The following is an 18,116-nucleotide window of genomic DNA, read 5'->3' as shown; positions in this document are numbered from 1 at the left end:
ACTTTTTATCCTTCTCTAGACCCACCTCAGGTCTGGAGAAGCAAAAGCAGGTAGGATGGCATGTGAGGATTGGACTTCAATGATTTTTGTATCCGACAAACAGAATGCAAGTTCTTTTGAAACACACATAGGAGATTAAGAAATACCATGTATTAAGACACAAAGAAAATGCCAAATCTCACAGACTAAAAGTCATATAGGCCATTTCCTAACAGTCATATAATTAGAAATTAATGCAATAATTGTCCTCCCCAGGGGAATCCATTTTGGAAATGTAAGAATGCCTTACTAAATAACTGTTGGGCTAAAGATAAATCAAAGTAGAAATGACAAACTATTTAGAAACGAACGATCACTCGTTGTTCCACTAGTGCGGTGGCTCGTGCCTGTAATCCCAGCACTTTGGGAGGCCGAGGCGGGTGGATCACCTGAGGTTGGGAGCTCGAGACCATCTTGGCCAACATGGCAGAAACCCCATCTCTACTAAAAATACAAAATTAGCCAGGCATGGTGGTGCATGCCTGTAATCCCAGCTACTCAGGAGGCTGAGGCAGGAGAATCACTTGAACCCGGGAGGTAGAGGTTGCGTTGAGCCGAGATTGAGCCATTGCACTCCAGTCTGGGCAACAAGAGTGAAACTCTGTCTCAAAAAAAAAAAAAAAAGAGAAAAAGAAGAAGAAATGAGTGATCACAAGAGTGGCAAATATCAAAATTTGGGAGAAGTAGTGGAAGAAGAATTGAGAGGGAGCTCTGTTTCTTTAAAAGCATATAGTAGAAAAATGACAGATTTAAAGCACATGAGGTAAATGCCAATGAATACATGAAATTCTCTCCTCCTGAGACATCTAGTGTCACTGTCTAAGAATTGGCATTAGAACTGCATCTTTGACAGAAACTCTTAGCAAAAACAAGGCCCAATTTTCTGCTTTAGATGGCATGATCTAGGGCATTTAATACGTGCCTAGCATGGCTCTAAACATGTCATGTGTAGTACTGATTTAATCCTTGCAACAATTCTATGAGCAGATTATTCTTGTCGTGTCACAAATGAAGAAACTGAGGCACAGAGTGGTTAAGTAACCTGTTTAAGACCATATAGCTATTAAATGGTAGAGCCAGGTTTTCAGCTCCATATCTCTGTAGAGGTACAGAGATACATCTGACTGCCTGAGTTGGATTATATACACTGGTATCTTTTTCACTCATGCATATAGGTTAATCCACCTTAGTTTTATGGATGTTGTGGCATCCCCTGAAATGAGCGAGAGCGTGTTCACTGAGCCTGAGTAGGGAGGGTGCCTTCAAGTGCGTGTAGTGGGGAACAGCAGGAGCCCTGGGCTTCCACAGACTTGAGGAGTCCTAATGAAGTCATTTATTAGCCGAATCATTTTGGATGAATTATTTAGTTAAGCAGTTGTCTCATCTGAAAATGGGGAAAGTAATATTTGTCTCTCATAGGGTTAATGGGAGAATTAATATATTTGAAACCACAAAAGTGCCTGCAACAACACATGCACACATTATCTATTATTATTATTATTATTATTGTTAGGGCACACTGAGTGGAGTGGGGTCCTCAGGGACCTTGCCTCTTGTCCAGTCGTCCACTGGCTCACTGGCCTTGGGCTCACTGATAGGTTTTATTCTGCAATGTCTTCATCTTTCAAATAGGGCTAATTCTTTCCTCAAGTTGTTCAGCTAGAGCTTTCTTCAAAGTAAAAGTGTGAGACTCACTTAGGATATCATTATCTGTCGATTTCCTCTTTTCATCTGATGAGTGTGTTGGGGAAGATGGAATTAAGTGAAAAGGGGAAGTGTGCCCTCTGAGAAGATTTCACTGGAAGAGAAAGCACAGCTTAGTGAGAGAACTGGGCACTGGAGAAGAGTCATTTGACTCTTTACATAGGAAACAGAGAGCATGGGGTGCCTGTTGAGAACCTACACTCAGAATTTCTTTTTTTTTTTTTTTTGAGACGGAGTCTAGCTCTGTTGCCCAGGCTGGAGTGCAATGGCCGGATCTCAGGTCACTGCAAGCCCCGCCTCCCGGGTTCACGCCATTCTCCTGCCTCAGCCTCCCTAGTAGCTGGGACTACAGACGCCCGCCACCTCGCCGGCTAGGTTTTTTTGTATTTTTTAGTAGAGACGGGGTTTCACCGTGTTAGCCAGGATGGTCTCGATCTCCTGACCTTGTGATCAGCCCGTCTCAGCCTCCCAAAGTGCTGGGATTACAGGCTTGAGCCACCGCGCCCGGCCCTACACTCAGAATTTCTGGCTCTTGAAAGAAGAGGGACTGGAAAACCAGATGTTGGGCAGTGTGTGCGTGTGTGTGTGTGTGTGTGTCTGTGTGTCTGTGTAACCTTTGTAAGTGGTGGTGTTTGTCTTTAGGAGTCCCCAGACCCTTATCTGGAAGGAGGCAGTTGGGAGAACTGGGTAGCAAGGACAAGAAAAACCAGGTGTCAGGCTGGGTGTGGTGGCTCATGCCTGTAATCCAAGCACTTTGGGAGACCGAGGCGGATGGATCACCTGAGGTCAGGAGTCCAAGACCAACCTGAGCAACATGATGAAACCCCGTCTCTACTAAAAATAGAAAAATTAGCTGGGTGTGGTGGTGTGCGCCTGTAATCCCAGCTATTTGGGAGGCTGAGGCAGGAGAATCACTTGAACACAGGAGGCAGAGGCTGCAGTGAACCGAGATTGCACCACTGTACTCCACCCTGGGATATAGAACAAGGCTCTGTCTCAAGCAAACAAACAAACAAAAAAACACAACAACAAAAAATCCAGGTGTGTCATTGTCTCTTTGAGTTAAATTTATTGGGAGATAATCTGGATTTATAAAGAAGCATCTGTGTCTCCAGGGCATATAATTGTTTAAATTTGGAGAAGAGAAGGTGCAAGAATTTGTACTTGCTTGGTTGTGCCAGGAGGGGTGCTGCCCCACTGGCCCACAAACTTTTAATGCCCCACTGTGGGAAGTTAAGGACCATATATACGCTTTCCCCTCTGTTACTTCTTTGACCCAGAAACTTTCCTGGGGGCTCTTGGGCTTTCTGCCTTGTCCTGGGACCCTTTTGTCTCCCTGGGGTCTGGCACCTGTGGCAGGAAGAGAATCAGAGCTGGTGAACAGTGTGCTCTTCATCTGGGATGACTTCCTTTTTCTTTGTCTCATTCTGCCTTGCGACTGTGATTTGTAAAAATTCTTAAGGAGACACTGATGATTTAAACTTACGTTGCAGACGTGTTTTAACGTGGAAAGGAGGGACAGACTCTTTGTTTTTAGAAAGCAGTTGTTCATCTATTTCTGTGATTTTTCCAACTTTTTTCTTTCTTTGGTGACAGGAGGACTCTTTCTTAAAATGAAATCTTTATTCAATCCCAGTGTATAAAGCAGATAAAAGTAAAGCTCTGCAAATTGAAGAGGGGGTGAGGCTCAGGACGGCTGTGTCCCCCCATTGGCTCCCCACTCCCTGAGTACCCTGAGTGGGGTTTCTGAGGCACATGTGAAGTATCCTGGGTTTCCACAAATCTGCACTGGAAAGCCAGGCCCCTCGTTAATTGATGAGAAAGGCCTAATGGAAACAGTAGTTGTCCCCAAAGGGCCACAGCTCCTCTCTCTCAGCCCAGGATGCTTTCTGCAGGGTTGGGCTGCTTAGCTTCTGGGCCCCAGCTGCTCTCAGTGACAGGCTGCCCTGAGCAGCGTGCAGTGCGATAAGAAGGGCTTAGGACAGATGACTTAAGCTTGAGCCCTGTTTCGGCAAATCAGTAGCTGGGAGACCTTGAATAACTTATACCTTCTCTGACCTGCACGTTCTCAACTACATACTGCAGATGGGATTCATTGACATGGTGTACACAAAGCAGCTAGTGTCTTGTGGCCACCTAGCACCTACTAGGGGCTCTATGGGTTGCAGATATTTTTATAAATTATATGAGCTAACGAAGAGAGGAACCTGTGGTCAGATAGACTAACAATGATAGAGGAGGCAGTTGAGACAAAGACACAGCCTTGAGAGACAGGAATTGCAGTTCAGGTGCTTGAGGTTGCATTCTGGGCCCCTGAACTCTTTCTACTTTCTGTCCAGAGAGGAGGTCATAGCTCTGGCTGTCCTTTCTGGATTTGTGGGCACACTTGAGGGGTAGGGTTGGGGGAAATAGATCCCAGGTTGGAGTTGTGTTGCCTAAGTCATTGGTGATATCTCTCATCTCCTGGGGCGAGAGGCATCTGGAGGTTGGGGAGGGGAGGAAGTGGATGGCTGGGCTTGTGGTTTACTTGTATGTTTTTTATTGTGGCTGATATTGCTGCTCCTGTAATGTTCCTATTACCACAAACGTTGATTCTTTGATAAAGATGCTGAAGTTCTCTTCTTGGCTCAGTCATGTGGGCTGAAGATAAGAGCATTGTGTGCTTTCCTTGCCCTTGGATTCTGATGCCTCTAGATCTGCAAGACAGCGCATGTGTGTCAGAGGGGCAGGAGCCCTTGCCCTGGGATTGGTTGAGCTTGCTCTGTAGGGAAGTCTGCTGGTAGCTGCAGTTTCATGTGACTCCAGATAACATGCGACGATGGCCTCTTCCTTGAATTTTCTGATCTGGACCAAACTTTGTTGTTGTTATTTTGTATTTTTGGAAGTGGCATGCTACAGTGGGAAAAACTCTGCATGGGAAAACGGAAATCCAGAAACCTGGGTTCTATTCCTTTCTGTGTCAGTAACTCATTATTTCATCTTGGGCCTTGGTTTGCCCCTGGTTTCTGTGCAGACCTCCTCTCTGAACAGAAAGTAAAAAGAATTTAGGGGCCCAGAATGCAACCTCAACGTTTTCCCTTTTCTAAATGAGGGGATTTGATGGTAAAATCTTTAACATTGCATTCAGCTCTGAAAGTCCTGTATCTAAAGATACTCATATCCAGGTCAGAGCTATACAGAAGTTGACTTGGCTAGATCTTATATATGGTTGCTTTCTTGAGTTCTTACTGTGTGCTCTACATTCCATAGGGAACTTTAAAATATTATATTGAATTCTCACAGCATCCCTGGCAGGTAGCATATATTTTTTATAGAAGGAGGAGGCAGGGAAGGGGGGTGGATTTTGCAGGGATTCTCTCTGTTGCAGTAAAACCAAAGAGTACGTTTTGGCAGTGCTGGTAGGCATGCAGTCACATCGCATGTGACAGGCAGATTCAGGCAGTTGATACCAACTTCAGCTTTCTATGTGCCCCGCCCTGTGTCAGGTGTGCAGGAGCTACTAGTAGCACTTATGAGATAATATCCCTGACCTCAAGTTGGTTAAAATTGAGCTTGAAGTTGAGATGGCAACTCATAAAACTATTTGTTAAACATGAAGTGGGGCAAGTTTGGTGGGAGAAATGGAACCTGAGCTGGACCTTGAGAGTTGGATTTGGATAGCAGAGGAGTATATGAATATTGGTTGTGGTTGGGAATAGGGGACATAGTGCTAATATGACTATTGGTGGTGGTTAAGAATGAGAGGGCATGGTATTAAGAAAGCCCAGGAGCAGGAAGCAATGGGATGTGTGCAGAAGACAGTGAGGAGATCAAATTGATGAACAGAAGGTGCCTGGGGGAGAAGAGTGGGAATATAGCTAAACGCATAAATACGGTCAGCTTCCAGAGGGTTGTGACAGACAGGCTGAGGACTTTTGCACAGTAATTAATAGGGAACCATCATGTATTGGGAAACAGGGATGTAATGGGATTGGACCGGAGAGATAATGGAGGTGGGGATGAGCAGGAGGCTGTTGCAGTGGTATAGGGTCTGCTACTCAAGCAAGGTCTAAAAATACTCTATTATTCCTATTATATAGATGAGGAGATTGAGGCTCAGAGGTGTGTTACATGTGTGTAACTTTAAGGGGAGGTAGCAGTGTGCTTTTGTTACATGGCTATATTGCATAGTAGTGAGGTCTGGGCTTTTAGTGTATCCATCATCCAAATATTATACATTGTATCCATTAAGTAATTTCTTGTCATCTACTCCCCTGCCATATCTATCTGTCTGTCTGTCTACCTCTATCTATCTATCTATCTATCTATCTATCTATCTATCTATCAATCAATCATATTTCTTTATCCAATCATCCATTGACGGATACTTAGGTTGATTCCATATTTTTGAGGTTCAGAGGGGTTAAACCATCTGTTTAATGTTCAGTCAGTAGCATGCGATGGACTGTGGTATAGAGCGCTGGCCATTATGTTGCCATGGAGCCGATCTTACTGACTTAGCCTTTAGTTTGAGAACTTCCTGTGGAGGAGGAGAAGGAGGAGGATGAGGATGAGGATGGATGCAGACAGTGATGACTCACAGGGGATTCTGCTCATGTACACCCACATCTTTTCAGCGGGGCAGTGGGGTTAGGCGCTGATATATGCCTGGTGTTGTGCTTTCCATGTGTGATCTCTTTCGGCCCTCATAAAGGTCATAAGGTCTGTGGGGGTATTACTACTTACAGGTTAGAAACTCCGAGAGGTTCGGGACTTGACTGAGGCATCCCAGCCAGTAATTGGTAACAGCAGGTTTTGGACCTAGGTCTCCCTTTGCCCGTTTTCACAGATTCTCACTGAAGGCCACCAGGCTGCCTGGCTAGATCTGCTCAAAGCCAAGAAGTAGCCATTGTGGATGTGGGCAATCCCTGTACGGACACTAGGGGGTCTTGAGAACTTACGTCATGATGGAGTGATTGGTGTCTACCTCTCGTGCTCCAGGTCACAGTTGTTCCGAGCTTCTGGAAACTTCCTTTAATCCATCCCATGATGGTAGCCTCTTCCTATTTCCTTAACACATGTGTTTGAAGACTGAATTGATGTCTTGTAGGGTATACATGTGTATGTGTGTGTGTGTTTGCGTGTGTGGGGGGAGGGTGTGTGGGTGTACGTGTGGAGGGGATGTGTTGGAGTGTGGGTTGCAGGTGTGGGTGTGTGTGTGGGAGCTTGTAGATGTGTGTGGGAGGGTTATGAGTGTGTGTGAGTGTGGGTGTGGGTGTATGTGTGGAGTGTGTGTGTGTAGGGTGTGTGTGTATGTGGAATGGGTGTGGGTGTGTGTGTGGAGTGTGTGTAGGGTGTGTATGTGGAATGGGTGTGGGTGTATGTGTGGAGTGTGTGTAGGGTGTGTTGTATGGAATGGGTGTGGGTGTATGTGTGGAGTGTATGTGTGTAGCATGTGTGTATAGGGTATGTGTGTAAGGGGTGTGTGTGTGTACTGTGTGTGTATGAAGGGTATATGAAGGGGTATGGGCGTATGTTTGGAATGTATGTGTATAGGGTGTGTGTATGTGGAGTGTATGTGGGTGAGTATATGTGTGGAGTGTATGTGTGTAGGGTGTGTGTTCGTGTGTAGGGTGTGTGTATGTGGAGTGTGGGTGGGTGGGTGTATGCATGGAGTGTGTGTATGTATAGGGTGTGTGTGTGTGGGGAGTGTGTGTATGGGTATACTTGAGGTCTGTCCCCTCAGTCATTCTCTAGATGATTCTGAAGAAAGGATACTCCCCAAAAAGCTTATTAACTCACTCTCCTAGAGGAAGACTGGGTTACATTGAACTTCGTGGGAGCTGGAACTCTCTAGAGGTTGCTGAGAGGCCTGAGAGTTGGTGATACTTGATGAAGGGAACATTTTGTCTCAAACTTTAGAAACTGATGGTGAATCCTGGCTGCCAGTCTCTGTGGAAGCTAGTTATTTATTCAGCTAAAATTGGTTAAATTTCTATTATATGCCTGGTGCAGGGTGAGCACTCAGGAAATGTGGAATAAATGAATTAATGACAAGTACAGTGCTCAGTTTTAATTGCAAGTGACAAAACCCAAGTCTGGCTAAATGAACTTAAAAAGACATGTTAGGAGGATACTGTTGAACTCATTGAAAGAAGACTAGGGAAGTTCTGTAGAACCTGCCCAAAGCCAAGGGATGTTGTGGGAAGCATGGGAACAAGGGCAGCTGTGGGAATTTCACTGACATCTCTGGGGGCAGCCATCGACTGACTCGGGCCCATTCACTTCAGACTCCTGTCACAATTCAGATTCCTCAGGGAACTTGGGTCATGGTTGATCGCCTCCCCCAAATCATGTGGAGGGCGTGAGGGGTTGCTCCACAGACGAAGGTGTTTCGAGCAGACACAGACACACATATAAGTATCCACTCTGGCTGGGTGCAGTGGCTCACAGCTATAATCCCAGCACTTTGGGAAGCTGAGGCGGGTGGATTACTTGAGACCAGGATTTTGAGACCAGCTTGGGGAATTTAGTGAGACCCCCGTCCCTACAAAAAAATTAAAAAATTTAGCCGGGCCTGGTGGTGCATGCCTGCAGTCCTAGCTATTTGGGAGGCTGAGGCAGGAGGATCACTTGGGCCCAGGAGGTTGAAGGTGGGGTGAGCTGTAATTGCGCCACTGCATTCCAGCCTGGGCAGCAGAGTGAGTCCTCCTCCATAAACTTGCCCCTCCCCCGCCCACACGGAAAACCCCAAAGTATCTACTGTAACAGAATCTCCAGGAGTTTGTAGTTGGTGTGGAAAGACAGGTGAGTAAAGGGGTGAGTAAAGGGCTGTGATGGTTGCTGTCGAAAGTTTGTGCAAAGTGCTGTGGGAGCTTAGGGAGGTTTTAACTTTTGCATGCGGGAGCCATGCCCAGGTCAGGCATAGAGAGGTTGTCTGAGCTGAATTTTAAGGGCTAGGGAAATTTTGGTCAGTTGGACCAATGCCTTTCAGGAGGACACCTCGTGTGATAGAGTGATCTAAAAGAATGGTGTGTCCAGGAAATGGTGTGTCCGAGTAGCTTGCTTTGTCTAGAGTGTGCATCATAGAAGGAGAAGTATGAGTGGAGCTTTATCTTAAAGGGCCCCATGTGCTCTGTTAGGCACTGGGACTTCAAATTCTAGGAGTTGAGCTGTCATTGGATGATGTTACGTAGCAGAGGCACGTGGTCAGTTCTGAATTTTGGGAAGATGATCGGGGAGGTGGTAGCAGTGCCCTCAAATTCAACTCCCTTGAATGTGGCTATTAAGCTGGGAATGCTAATTGTTGCAGACCAGCCAGAGAATGAGATGCTGGGGGAGCCTATCAAGAGACTCTCCACATGGCTGGAGAATCCCAAATAACCGTAGGATTTCCCGGTAACAACTTCTGCCGTGGATTCAGGGGGATGGTAGTGGGTGAAGGAAAGAGGCTCCAGGTAGCATTGATTGCCCATGGAGTTCTGAGCGCTTGAGAGTGATATATCTTGGACTTAGAGGGTCAGAGGCTGCTGAAAGTTGTGAAGAAGCAGGTATGGGGGATTCATCTCCTGCCTCACCTCCACCTTTCACAACAGTCAGTTCTCTGTGCTTAGAAATCAGAGATTAATGTGCTGTGCAGCAGCTGTCTGGGAAGAACACTGGAGAGGAATGTAGAAACAGCTCAGGCCCTTATGCTGGGTGGGAATGGAATCACTTCCTTTAGATTACCATTTTGTGAATTTTTGCAAAGGAAGTTGAATGAGATTGAGAAAGCTTAGGTCCCCAGAGGTGGCTGGGGGCCGGGGGAGAGCTTCCTCTTTCTTATAAACAGGAGCTTCTGACAGGGAGTGACATAGCATTGTTTCCTTTGTGATAGGTGGTTTCTGAAAACAGGAAAATCTTTACTCCTAACGTGAAGATTGAAAGTTTATGCTTTGTAGGAATTGTGTCTGGAACCTGTTTGAACAGTGTGGAGAAGGGTTTAGCAACCCTGGGGTTCAGATCCAAAAGATGAGTTCGACTCTACCTGTTGCCATGTTTTAGCTGTGTGGTTTTTGCCAAGTTACCTAACCTCCCTAAGTTTTAGGTTCCTCAACTGTAGTGAGTTACAGTAACTACCACCACCACCAACAGCAACAAGACCTAACATGTGTTGAACTTACAGTGTACCAGGCACCATGCAAAAGCGTCTTATATTCATTATCTGTTTTATTCCTTACACAAGCCTATGAAGCAGGTAGTGTTGTTATCAGCATTTAACAGATAAGGACACAGCAAGGATAGGTAACTTGCCAGTTCCTCCCTTTCTCCCCCTCACCCCCTGAAAAAACAAAAACAAAAACAAAACAGCAATTGGTAGAGCTAGGATTTAATTTCAGATGTTGAGACACCAGAGTTTGATACATCATAGAGCTGTTATGAGTTTTAAAGGAAATTATGTGTAAGATGGTTAATATAGCTCCTGGTGCTTCATGAGCATTCAATAATGTTAGCCATTTATTGTGTTTTTAGTCTCACTCTGCTCTGTTTTGCCTTTTGCAGAAGCAGTTGACACAGGATGATGATACTGATGAGGTCGAGATTGCTATCGACAACACGGCTTTTATGGACGAGTTTTTTTCTGAGGTAGGTAATCTTCCTGTATTTTTTTCTAACATAAGGAAACACTACTTCCTTAGTAAGAATAAAAAACCTTAGATTTTTCAGGGTAGCAGAGGAAGGTCACAGTCTTTTGTTAGGGTGGGATGGCCAGGCAAAGAAATTAAAATGACATTCTTTTCAATATTTACTTGAATCTGGATTTTTAAAAATCTTGTTAAGAAAGTCAGCAGAGGGTCAATTATATATAATTGAAGAGATGCTTTTAAAGTCTTACGCCGTATGACAACATTTTAATGATATCCTTTCTTGCTTTAAGTACATAACAATTACAGAATCAACCATAGGATCACAACCATGAGTATAAAACATTGCATCTTTAGGCTTGTGATTCAGATACATCAGATGTATAGTTTTGAAAATTTTGGGGCTGGGCATGGTGACTCACGCCTACACCCAGCACTTTGGGAGGCCGAGGCAGGTGGATCACTTGAGGTCAGGAGTTTGAGACCAACCTGGCCAACATGGCGAAACCCTACTAAAAATACAAAAATTAGCCAGGTGCACCTGTAATCCCAGCTACTCGGGAGGCTGAGGCAAGAGAATCACTTGAACCCGGGAGGCAGAGTTTGCAGTGAGCCGAGATCGCATCACTGCACTCTAGCCTGGGCGACAGAGTGAGACTCTGTCTAAAAAAAAAAAATTGTGGTCCCTCTGACTTAATTCTAGTGGTAACTGAGAAACCAAAACTACCAGTTTTGTAAAAGTTCAACAGGGGCGGGCCGGGCACGGTGGCTCAGGGCCGGGCGCGGTGGCTCAAGCCTGTAATCCCAGCACTTTGGGAGGCCGAGACGGGCGGATCACAAGGTCAGGAGATCGAGACCATCCTGGCTAACACGGTGAAACCCCGTCTCTACTAAAAAATACAAAAAAACCTAGCCGGGCGAGGTGGCGGGCATCTGTAGTCCCAGCTACTAGGGAGGCTGAGGCAGGAGAATGGCGTGAACCCGGGAGGCGGAGCTTGCAGTGAGCTGAGATCCGGCCACTGCACTCCAGTCTGGGCGACAAAGCGAGACTCTGTCTCAACCAAAAAAAAAAAAAAAAAAAAAAAAAAAGTTCAACAGGGGTAAAAATGGGTTCATGTCTACAGATCCACGTATTCTGATCTTAAAGGTCCTTGATGGGACGGTGCTATGATAGGTAGGTGGTGGAGGAGAGCTTGTAGAGGCAAGTGGATGAAAACATTGGCTTTGGGGCTGGGTAAACTTGGGCCCAGATCTCAGCCCTGCTTCTGAGAAGCTGTTGATTTCATGAACATTCCTTAACAATCTGTATCTGGGCTTCCTTACCTGTAATTAGCATTGATAATGTAATTTCCTCTAGGTAGGATCACTTGAGCCCAGGAGTTCGAGGCTGCAGTGAGCTATGATCATGCCACTGCACTCTAGCCTGGGTGACAGAGTGAGACCTTGTCCCCTAAAAAAAAAAAAAAAAAAAAAAAACCGGGCGCGGTGGCTCAAGCCTGTAATCCCTGCACTTTGGGAGGCCGAGACAGGTGGATCATGAGGTCAGGAGATCGAGACCATCCTGGCTAACGTGGTAAAACCCCGTCTCTACTAAAAAATACAAAAAACTAGCCGGGCGAGGTGGCAGGCGCCTGTAGTCCCAGCTACTCGGGAGGCTGAGGCAGGAGAATGGCGTAAACCTGGGAGGCAGAGCTTGCAGTGAGCTGAGATCCGGCCACTGCACTCAAGCCTAGGCGACAAAGCGAGACTCCATCTCAAAAAAAAAAAAAAATTTGTGTTTAGGTAAGAAAAGAAAAAAACAATAAACAACAAAAATCTCCATAGAGTTTTATAAGGATTAAGAGGGACAGGCCAGGTGTGGTGGCTCACACTTGTAATCCCAGCACTTTGGGAGGCTGAGGCAGGCAGATCACGAGGTCAAGAGTTTGAGACCAGCCTGGCCAACACAGTGAAACCCCGTCTCTTCTAAAAATACAAATATTAGCTAGGCGTGGTGGCAGGCGCCTGTAATCCCAGCTACTCAGGAGGCTGAGTCAGGAGAATCGCTTGAACCTAGGAGGCGGAGGTTGTAGTGAGCCGAGATTGCACCACTGCACTCCAGCCTGGGTGACAGAGCTAGACTGTCTCAAAAGCAAACAAACAACAACAACAAAAAAAACCAAGAGGAATAATGCTTGTAACACAGCATAGCATCTGGCATATATGTGCTTAATGAATGATACTTCAAAAAACAAAAGCAAAAAGCTCACTATTGTTGAAGTTTCTGCCACCACACTATGGTTTCTTAGGTGTTTAATTTCCCTGGAAAGAAAACAAGAGGTGTCGTGCTCTTTTTGCAGAGAGAATATGATGCTTCCCATCCTCTAGACTGTGGATGTGGAAAAGTAGCCCTCCAGTTTTTTTCTGAAAGGAACGGAGTGGGGCTTGACGGTTCGTGCCCATTTATGTGTTAGAGCAATAAACAGGAATTAAGAACAAACTTGAGTGTGTGCTGGCCTGATTGGGAAGTTGGCTGTAAGCTCTCCACAGATCCCCACCCTCCTCACAGGCGGGTCCACCAGAGTCATAGTGAGATCAAACAACACTTAGGCTTTGTGTTGTTTCAATGTGTTTCAATGTGTTCCAGTTGTGGATCGTGGAAGGACAATATCCTTTTACTCCGTGGTTGGGGTGGACTTAAGAAGATGTTTGAAGTCTTTCTAGCTTGTTTCAGTCTACCTTGGAGAACCAGATACATTAAAGAACTTCTTTCCTAAGATAAGGAATCTTTTCCAATAACTGTGTTTTCCTTTTTCTTCAGAGCCAGAGGGTCCCCGAGAGGACCTTCTTTGTTAGGTGTGAAGATGGTGGGCTTTGGCCTCTAAAACATGGTTTGAGTCCACTTTTCAAGCATTTCATAGCAGTGTAACCTTGGTCAGGTTGCTTAACCTCTCTGAGCTTTAATGTCCTGCTCTGGAAATTGGGAGTGTTGGTACTTACCTTTCCAGGATGCCATGAGGATCATATGAGAGCGCACGTCTGGGAAGGATTGTCAGACAGAAAAGCACTGGATGGGTGATAGCTACTTCTGAAGAGGCCTTTGAAGATTTAACAAGACCTTCAGGGCTGCTTCATTGCTTATTGCTTTCTCTTTGTTATATGTGTGTCTGTCATTTAGGGGAAAACCCCATGAAACTTATTTAGGGTGGAGAAGAGGGACAGCATGGGGAGGTGGAAAGAACGTGATCTTTGAATTAAATTCCGTATCTGCCGCTAACTGTGTGATCTTGGTCACATTTCTTAACTGTTCTAAGTATCGGTGGGTTTATCTGTAAAATGGGGAGAAAAGTATTCATGTCATAGATTTGGTGGAGATTAAAGGAGCTAATGCTCACAAAGTACTTAGCATGGGGTTCAGCAGCGTTACTTTCCTCTTTTCTTGGATCTGATAGAGCACAGAGAGGATAAGCCCCTGGGGGAGAAGTAAGAGGGAGTGGATTAAGTAGGCTCTGGCCCCACCTATCGTGGTCTGCATCTCAGCTCTGCCCATTACCAGTGGTATAATTTTGGAAAAGTTAATTACTCTAAAGCCCAGTTTTCTCTAAAAAGAGAATATTACCTGTTGGTTTTTATGGCTATAAAATGAGAAAGGGTATGGGTGCACCTAGCACAGTGCCTGACATCTAGTAGATATGTTCAGTAAATTTTAGTTCTCATCATCCTTCTGTCCCCCAATGTACTTGTGAATAAGCAGACCACAAAGTTTATTTTATAGAATGTGGTGTAGACCTACTCTTGACATTGGGATAAATTATGTTTCAGAGAATAGAAGTTTGGGGAAATGAGAGATTGTCCACCTCTATGTGACTGGTGAGCGTGCCCACTACACCCTGCAGGTTATATGGTTAAGTCGCTTTCTTGGGAGAGCACTCTTGATAAAACTTACTTTTTGGCCTGGTTCCAGCAGGTCACCCTTGGTTATTTGCTGAGAGCATGAATCACAGCTTGGTCATAGAGTCATTTGCATGGTGCACATGAAGTCACAGGACCAGGGTTTTCAGAATGTGGTTTTCTCTGTCAGATTCCATTGTATCTTCTCTAGCTTCTTGATCGTTGGAGAAAAAGATTGGCCCTTGGGTTTTCAGGCCACTTTGACTGATCAAGCCAGAGCCTGGTAAATGATAAACCCCACATTTTTGTCTAATTTGCAGTTGTCTATATTTTTCTTGGTCTGTTTGCTCAGTTGGCAGAGAGTCATGTTCAGAGGAAACAGACCTGCCTTTGGAGACAGAAACATTAGGGGTTTATTGTTGTATATTCGTTTATTCATCAAACTTTTTGAGCGCTTACTGTCATCAAGACAGCGTGTTAGGTGCTGGGGATCCAATGTTCTGTGTGACAGGATTCTCGCCCTCTGGTGTTTCCTTATCTGGTAAGGGTGATAGAAATTTTTAAAACGTTGTTATATGGTAAGAAAAGTGTCAGTAAGTTACCATGGGAGCACAGAAGAGGAAGCATTAATTTCTGCCTGGAGAGAGGAAGGTGAGGGAAGATTTCCCTGGTTCTTAACTAGACTTGTCATCAGAATCACCTGGGGAGTTTTTTGACACACACATACCTGATTCTTAGGGACTGGAATGGCTCAGACTTTCGGATTTTTAGGAAGTTCTTCTGGATAATTCTGTCGCCTACTGCAGCTATGCACCACTGCAAAGTGATGGGGAACCTCTGAGGATTTAAACAAGGAAGTGATGGGCTCAGAGTGTGTTTTAGAAAATTCACTCTGATGGCAGTTTGTGGAGGGTGAGAAAGACCTGAAGTGGAAAGACAGGCAAGTCGGCTGATGGAGGCTAGGGGAAAAAGGATGAGAGCTTTGACCTGAATCTGTGATCCTGAGCAGCAGTGTAGCCTATCATTTGGGAAGCTTTTGGCTAACGGTGGCTTAAGCAATAAAGATACATAATTATTTTGCACATGAAGAAGTTCGGAGTTAGGGATGGTGCCGTTTAGAGGTCGGCTTGGGGTTCTAGGTCAGCATCGCTGTGATCCTCTTGGCTTTTCTCTTAGGATTGTGAGAGAGAGAGTCTGTTCTGATTATCTATTGTTATATCACAACATAGCCCCAATATTTAGTGGTATAAAACAACTGTTTTGTTTTGCTGACAGATTCTGTGGATTAGGAATTCAAACAGGGCAAAGTGGGTGTGGATTATCTCTGCTCTACAATTTCTGGGGCCTTTATTGGGAAGACTTGAACAACTGCAGGCTAGAATCTTGTAGAGGCTTTTTAAATTTTACTGTCTGGTGCCTTTACTGGGGTGGCTCAAGGGAAAAGCTCAGCAGAGACTGTCAATCAGAGCACCTACACTTGCCTTCTCTCTGTGGCTTGGGCTTCTCGTAGCTGGCCCACTTAGGGCTTATTGAACTTGTTAAATAGAAGCTCAGGGATGCAAGGCAAGTGTTCCAGCTACAGAAGTTACACAGCTCCTCACTTCTGCCTGGCTCTATTATTGAAGCAGTCACAAGCCTGCCAGATAAAGAGAGCAGTACATAGGTCCCACCTGCCTGTGTTTTGAAACCACCAGAGTCACAACTCTATTTGGCATCACCCTGTGACAGCATTGCAAGCATTAAGAAAGGGTGCAGCTAGAAAAGTTCAAAGATCCTTTCATCGGGGGGAAAACTGCCCAGATCCTCCAATCTGACTTCCCTTGTGGCCTCCTGGATAGCACTGGGTCACATGGTGTGGGCCTCCTTAGCTGGAAGGGACACCAGGAAAGTGAGTACTCAGCAAAGGGAAAGGATTGCCAGGATCGCCATCAAACACATCATGATGTATCCTCTGGGGCTGGCAATGCCACTACTGAAACAAAGTCAGACTTCTGTTAAAAAGAAAAGAAAGGGAAGGGGCTAGGGAATGGCTGTTTGTTGGGTCAGTCACAATGCGTTGTCAGATGCAAAATGCCTTCTGTGATCAAATATAAACACGTTTGAGAAATGCTTCCTGCTCCTTTCTTCTCTTGGAAACTTAAAATGCACATTAACTTATTGAAAGCTCTAAGAAGTCCTGTAATAAACCAGCTTAATTTGGCTATCCTAGCATTTAATTTTTCACAGCAACACTTTCTAACATGGAACTTCTATTAATAAGGATGAAAGTTTTCTTTCTTTTCTTTCCTTTTTTCTTTTGAGATGGAGTTTAGCTCTTGCCACCCAGGCTGGAATGCAATGGTGCAATCTCGGCTCACTGCACCCTCCGCTTCCTGGGTTCAAATGATTCTTCTGCCTCAGCCTCTCAAGTAGCTGGGATTACAGGCACCCACCACAATGCCCAACTAATTTTTGTATTTTTAGTAGAGACAGGGTTTCACCACGTTGGTCAGGCTGGTCTTGAACTCCTGATCTCAGGTGATCCACCCGCCTTGGCCCCGCAAAGTGCTGGGATTATAGGCGTGAGCCACCATGCCCGGCCGAGAGTTTACTTTTTTGAATGCTGTCTTATTTGGGCTGTGGTGAGAAAGTACCATAGACTGAATGGCTTATAAAAAATAAAAATGTATTTCTTACAATTCTGGAGGCTGAAGGTCTGAGACCAGGGTTCCAGCATGATCAGATTCTAGTGAGGACCCTCTTCTGTGTTGTGTACTGCCATCTTGCTGTATCTGTATCCTCACATGGCGGAAAGAGCAAGCTAGCTCTTTGGCCTCTGCTTGTAAGTGCACCAAACACAGTCATGGGGGCTCCACCCTCATGACCTAAATGCCTTCCAAAGGTCCCATCTCCAAGTACCATCACATTGGGGATTAGGTGTCAACATATTAATTTTGGGAGAGCACAAACATTCAGTCCATAACAAGTAGGCTTAAAAAACACAGACCATTTGTAGTGATAGAAGAAGCATGCTTGTCTCCTGCAGTTACTTACGTTCATTTATTTATTCAACAAATGTCTACTGAGTGACCCCACACACTTAACAGTGATGAATATCAAGTAGTCTAAGTTGAGCAACACATGGCCCTAGTGCTGGAGGGGTTCTGAATCAGTTCTGGGAGAAGTAAGGGTGGATAAACTGTGGGCATAGTGCAGCAGAGCCGGGCTGGGGTGAGGGGTGGGTGGAACAGTACCTGGCTAGAGGAGGCATGAGGTGACCAGTCTTGAAGCATAAAGATTTGCTAGGTATCCTTGATTTTTGTTAGAACTAAGAACCACAAAGTGAATACAACTTGGAAATCCACACATTAAATCTAGCAGGTTAAACACTTTTTAATTCTTTAAGTAGCATATTGGATGACAGTGACCTACCAAGCAAACTGGTAGATTCTGCATTTCTGGGCTCTTCCAATGGGGCAGGCAGGAAGCCCTTGCCAGTCATTTGCCTATTTGCATTCAGGCCCATTCCCTACTGTCCTTCCTCTGCTCTTCTCTGTATTGCAGGGAACTACATTTCCCGGGTTCCCCTACCAATTGCTTTTAGTATATTTGACTAAGGAGAGTGTTATGGACTGAATGTTTATGTCCCCTCAAAATTCATATGCTGAAGTCCAATGTGATGGTATTTGGAGGTAGGGCTTTGGGGAGGTAATTAGGTCATGAGGGCAAACAGTACCCTTACAGAAAGAGATATGAGAAAGATGATCTGTCTCTCAGCCATGTGAAGATACAGGAAGAAGGCAGCTGTCTACAAGCCAGGAAGAGGGTCCTCCTCAGACATCAGATCTGCCAGTGGACTTCCTAGCCTCCTATATCCTGTGTTTAAGCCACCTAGGCTATGTTATTTTTCTTACAGGAACC

General features: G+C 45.2%; 1 protein-coding gene across 8 annotated transcripts in view; it reads left to right on the top strand.

Moving 5' to 3' along the window:
• STX3 (syntaxin 3) overlaps window positions 1-18,116 on the top strand; it is a 48,098-nt gene that overhangs the window by 7,933 nt on the left and 22,049 nt on the right. For all 8 annotated transcript variants that reach the window (XR_013403782.1, XM_077962784.1, XM_001089614.5 and 5 more), the window contains exon 2: window positions 10,264-10,347. Coding sequence is in view for 7 of the 8 variants with exons in the window: in XM_077962784.1 (XP_077818910.1) it covers window positions 10,264-10,347 (84 nt within the window). In the remaining variant the exon portion in view is untranslated. The remainder of the gene's footprint in view (window positions 1-10,263; window positions 10,348-18,116) is intronic.

The sequence above is a fragment of the Macaca mulatta genome, chromosome 14, assembly GCF_049350105.2.
Source record: "Macaca mulatta isolate MMU2019108-1 chromosome 14, T2T-MMU8v2.0, whole genome shotgun sequence".
Taxonomy (NCBI): Eukaryota; Metazoa; Chordata; class Mammalia; order Primates; family Cercopithecidae; genus Macaca; species Macaca mulatta.
Note: the sequence above shows the minus strand (reverse complement) of the source record. Positions and strands in the feature narration are given on the sequence as shown.